The sequence below is a fragment of the Halyomorpha halys genome, unplaced genomic scaffold (assembly GCF_000696795.3).
Source record: "Halyomorpha halys isolate HHAL.00 unplaced genomic scaffold, Hhal_1.1 Scaffold819.1, whole genome shotgun sequence".
Lineage (NCBI taxonomy): Eukaryota > Metazoa > Arthropoda > Insecta > Hemiptera > Pentatomidae > Halyomorpha > Halyomorpha halys.
This window is the reverse complement of record NW_027106888.1, coordinates 467382-473178: the sequence shown is the minus strand read 5'-3', so window position 1 is coordinate 473178 and position 5797 is coordinate 467382. Positions and strand designations below refer to the sequence as shown.

General features: G+C 32.0%; 1 protein-coding gene across 4 annotated transcripts in view; it reads right to left on the bottom strand.

Moving 5' to 3' along the window:
• Sgsh (N-sulfoglucosamine sulfohydrolase) overlaps positions 1-5797 on the bottom strand; it is a 51257-nt gene that overhangs the window by 27385 nt on the left and 18075 nt on the right. For all 4 annotated transcript variants that reach the window (XM_014429757.2, XM_014429753.1, XM_014429754.3 and 1 more), the window contains 2 exons: positions 4645-4795; positions 28-266 (listed from right to left, as the gene is read on the bottom strand). In XM_014429757.2, coding sequence (XP_014285243.1) covers positions 28-266; positions 4645-4795 — 390 coding nt within the window. The remainder of the gene's footprint in view (positions 1-27; positions 267-4644; positions 4796-5797) is intronic.

Genomic DNA, 5797 nt, shown 5'->3' with positions numbered 1-5797 from the left:
TATATATATTATCTATAGTTTATTTACCTGTATCAACACGAGAAATGACAGTATATTGTGATGCTATGTCTTCACGAGCTATTTGAGTATCTTGAATATGATATGGAACAATAACATCATCTTGTTTATAGATCATTGGAGTCCAATCTGGTATCAAGCCCATTCCAGGTTTTCCATTACCAAATTGTTCACAAAAATTTCCATACTTAGGATTTGAATGACCACATCTGTGAGGATCATGAAACCCAACATACAATAGAAATGGGCTGAAACAAAGTAAATTTAAGGCGGATTAATGATTGTTTAAATACCAGAGCAAACATCAATATACAGGGTGTTTCAGGATTATGTGACCAAACTGAAAATATAAACTAAGGGCCTCAAAACAAGAAAAAAAATTTCCTCTGAAGCTATGTCCGCAAACGCTTTGTTTGGGAGATATTCACATCTAAAGTTTTTCATTGTTATGAATTATTTACGTTATAATAAATGAATAAAACCTATTTATTTGTTCTAACTCTTTATTAATTAAATGTAAACATTAAGAGACTTACTAAATGTTGTTCAAAGTGAAGGTATGTCCGCAAACGCTTTGTTTAGGAGATGGATTAGATAGAATACTAATATGGCCTTTTATCTCTAACTGTATAAAACCTATTAGCAATATAAAGATTAGTACTATTGAGAACAGTCAATAACATTTATCAGTTTGAAAGAGACTTTCGTAAAGTACTCATCATTATGCCTTCTATTTATACTAATGGTGAATATGCTGATATGGTGTTTGTGTACGGTTTTTGCAATGGTAATGCTAATGCTGCCTGTCGTGAATATAGAAGGCGATTTCCGAATAGAAGATTATCAAACAAGTCTATCTTCAGCTTCATGTTTCAACGTCTTAGAGAAACTGGTACATTTGCCATAATACCACATGCTGATGGTATTTTTTCCGCTTTACGAAATAAAGAAAGGACCATATTACAATATTTTGATGATAATCCATCTGGCAGTGTACGAAGAGCTGAAGCAGAATTAAATATTACGTCAACTACAGTATGGAGAACTCTCATTGCAGATGGACTTCATCCATATCATTATCAACGGGTACTAAATTTATTACCGCAAAATTTTTGACAAAGAAGACATTTTTCAGATTGGTACTTAAATCAAGTTTCAGGAAAAATTCTCTGGACAGATAAAGCTACCTTCACAAGAAGAGGTATCTTCAATCAGAAAAATAATCACCACTGGTCACAGGAAAATCCCCATGCATTATTGCCGTCTCAATTCAATGCGGGGACATTTCTGGAATTTCTTAATAATGATTACTATGATATAGTTGAACATATTCCACTAAAACTGAGAAGGCATGTTGCTTCAATTAGATAGTTGTCCTGGACATTACGGAAGAGGTCCATTACAATGGCTAAATGCTAATTATCCCAATCAACAGTGCAGGACCAGTGGCTTCGCCTGCACGCTCTCCAGACCTGACACCACTAAATTTTTTTGTTTGGGGTGACATTAAACAAAAAGTCTATGCAAGGCCGTTCAATGATCTTAATTCCTTATAAAGAAGGCTAATTGAATCTTGTGAAACAATAACACATATCCAGTGCCGTTGTTGAAAAAAGATGCTGAGCCTGTCTTAATGCTCATGAAAATCACTTTGAACAACATTTAATATGAGTTTAATGTTTGCATTTAATTAATAAAGTAGTCGGAACGAATAAATAAGTTTTATTCATTTCATATAACCTAAATAATTCATAACAATGAAGATCTTTAGGTGTGAATATCTCCTAAACAAAGTGTTTGCGGACATATCTTCAGAAGAAATATTTTTCTTCTTTTAAGGTCTTAATTCATATTTTCAGTTTGACCACTTAACCCTGAAACACCCTGTATATTATAATACACTAGCTGAGGTGGTTGTGAAAGATCTAACTCCAATTGACAATACACTTGACCAGAATTGACGGCTTAACTATGCATGTTCAAGTTAGGTAAGGTAGTTGATTAGAAGGTGAATAGATAGGATGAGACTTACGGGGTGACAACCATAATTTCTCTAAGGATGGTAACCTCTCCCTACCGGGTACTATTCCTGTAGGTGCGAAGAGGAATACAAGCTTAGGCGGGTAGCCAGCCGCCAGGTCATGCAGAAAGGTAACTCCGTTCTACCGAGTACTATTCTTGTAGAAGCGAAGTAGGCATGTAGGCCTGGCGGGTAGCTAGCGTCTGGGTCCTACGAAAGGATAAAAGGCAGAGGAATGAGAAGGTAACCAATAGGGAATTGACGTGAAATATGACTCTTCATATCAATAAAAAAAGTTTGAAGAACATACTACATGTCTTATTTGCTGTCCCAAGATGGAAATGTTTCAACAACATAAGTGGGATATTGATTCTACTAACAATACAAAGGCCGATGAGAGGCACTGCCTGTCAGAGTAACTTTTTTGTGATTTAGTATATCTTTTTTTGGTAAGTTTTATTCAACATATTTACAATTATAATACTATTTATATGTTTATATATAACACTATGAAATTGTTTACATTTTACTGAATAAATGAACACAATAAATAGCTAGAGAAAACATAGGTGGTGGCTCCAAGGTGAAACGAACTGAAGTACTTCGTCTTGGCGAGAAGCGACAACGGTTTCGTACTGGCGGTACCTGATAGATAGCATCGCTACACACTTATTACACAAAAATAATGTAAATTCTAGTTTTCATATTCTGTTTGGTCTCCTTTCTTGTGCAGCCTATAAATTATTATCATATTCATCTTATTGAGCATCTGTTCTTTCCCGATAGACGTGATTATATTACAATCAGCATTCACAAACATATTTCCATTGTACCACAAGAGCTCTGTTTATATACACAAATCCCAGGTGAATTATAGTTCTACCATGTTCTTAAGACTTTATCCTAATCAGGGGGTTTCATTTGATTTTTATTCTCTGCCTACATGACAGCATGTATTGCCTCTCACACTTTTAAATAACAGATAATTTTAGGTTGTTTTGGTAATAAAATCACTCAAGAGATACAAAATAAGGACCAAAGGAAATAAAAATTATTGTCGTAAGAAATACACAAACAATAAGCCAGCTGATTGGACTCAGTAAAAATATTAAGGGCAACGTGACCGTTTTGGGAAATTTTCTGAAACTAGAGCATTTTAAAAATACGAGGGTGTGGGGAGGGGTTAATTAGGTATTGTGAGTCCTCTAGTTTTTAGAGCCAACATGCCGTATACATCCGAGCAACGTGGGTTTTTCGTGACGACGTTTTTATCAAATAGCTGTTCTTTTATCGCGGCCAAGCCAGCTTACTGCTTGCATTTTCCATTGACTCGCAATGAAGGCCCTCCCATATCGCAAAACAATCTTTTTATGGATTGTCAATTTCCGTGAAAAATCTAATACAGCAAGGATGGGAAGTGTGAGAACATCTCAAAACGTGGAGGCTGTTCATGTGTCTACCTAACAATCATCAAGGCGTTCAGCTCAGAAACACGGAGCAGTTCTCGGAATGTCGGAACGCACCCTGTATTAAAATCAGTTTGGTAACTTTCTAACCATGGGCAGGCAGGCAGGCTTGATGTAATGTATACATGATGTAATGTAATACATGATGTAATATGTATATATATCATGTATTATATTATATTATATATCTGTATTTGTAAATATATATAAATAAAGAGGTTTAGAAAATAAAAATAAAAAAAAAACTAACCATGGGAACTGATTTTTTTTTTAGATTTTACAGATTAGGTTTTGTAAATTTCTGTGTTAATGTTTCCCATGTTAAATAGTCTAATTCAATTTTATTATGAGAAAAGTGTTATTATTCAAAAGAATTGGCAAATGACTAACAGCTGTTTATGGTGGTTCATTAACTTTTATTCATAACAGTTTTAGAAAGAACAGGCTGCATAACTGGGGCCTTCTTCTTAATTTTTTTGGGGGGTTTTTGGTACAATTTCTTAAAATCTATTTGTCCTATCCTTACTCTTCTCTAAATTTATTTGGAATTATTTTATCTGGAATTGTATTTTAAAAAATTTTCATATTTTATAAATGCACCTACCCATAGAGGATTATTAGCATAATTTTGACATTTATTATAATTAACAAACAAAAATTAGTGAAACAATCAACTGATGTCAAAATATTAATATTAAAAATATTTACAATTTATTTCAGACTCTACCACTGTTTAGGAAAAAGAACTATTATAATTTTTTTCAGCTATGATTTCAGAGTAATGTAATTGGAATAAAACAAAACAATGAACAAGTAAATTAGTCTTGTTATTCAAAAGAACAACAAAAGTACCAAAAATGTTCTTATTAAAAATCATAAAATAAAGCATAAAATCGATTAACTTAGTTGAGTAACTCTGAATGAATTTGCTTGTTTTTTGGCTGAAAAAACAAGTGTATAGATTTATGTATATGGAAAAATTAAAAAAAAAAATGATGATAATATCAATATTTCTGAAAATGTAACAACTTGAATGTAACTAGTATGATGTAACTTGATCCTCAAAAATGGTCACACTGCTCTTAATGAAGAAGGACCAAGTAGGAATCTTAATTTTATTTTAACACAATCTGCACCTACCTATTTTTAGTCATTTCAAAAAAATTTCTTACTAAATGTTTAATCTTTGTTATGTTCCTTCCAACTTGCAGAATAGAATTGTTTTCTTCAGTTTCAGAAAAGTCAAATGGGAATACTTCTTCTGGACCAACATGTTTCTTCCCAATTATACCTAAATTAACAAATAATTAAATTAAAATATAGCAAACACATTTGAAACAATAAAAACAGAATAAAATCGAAACTTATGAACAAAAATAATTTATAACCTTATGAATGTATAAGTAGGAACCCCTATTTATTAATGGCGTAGATTGAAAATACTTGCAATTTATTTAGAAAGAATTACATTTATTCGTTTATTGACTGGACACTTTTAATAAAATCTTAATAAAATTTCAATGCAATTATGATAATGTTTTCAATAAGGATGTTGTAAAATCACCAAAATTAAAATAATACATTCCACTTATTATATAAAAAACTAACATAAGATAAAAAACACTATAAGTGATAATAAACAGTGTGGTGCACCCAGATCTTAGGTAGTCGTGGGCAGATTAATTTTAGAAGCCCCTCTGCTAAATAAAAAAAAATAATAATAACAATAATAGCTAGTATTCCTATGTTTTAATTAGACCATCTCCACAGGATGCTGACCTGTGTAGAGAAAATATAGAATAAAGGAAAGAACTATTGTAGTATGAGGTAAGCAATGATCATTACACTTTCAGAGTTGAATAGATAAAAGTAACCACAATTAAAAACAGCAGGCATCGTCATATATCAATATGAATCAAGGCATAAAACCAGCTGCACTTCACTGTAAATAAAGTCACTCTATTGCACTAATTTTCATGCCTTATTTTAATAAATTCATATTTTTAGTTTTTTCTTTCAATTTATGTATTTGCCCACAGTGGTAATGTTTAATAAAAAACTTTGTCATTCTCGTCCAATTAAAATATATATATCATATTTAATTTTTTATTATGAGAGAAAAAAGAAATATGCTGTGACTATTTTTATTAATAGGATTGTAAATAATTGTGATTTACTAGTACTAGAAGTATGCATAAATATGAAGTGTATAAAGCAACCCAATAAAGTTGAGCAGAACATCTCTCTCTCTCTCTCTCTCTCTCTCTCTCTCTCTCTCTCTCTCTCTCTCTCT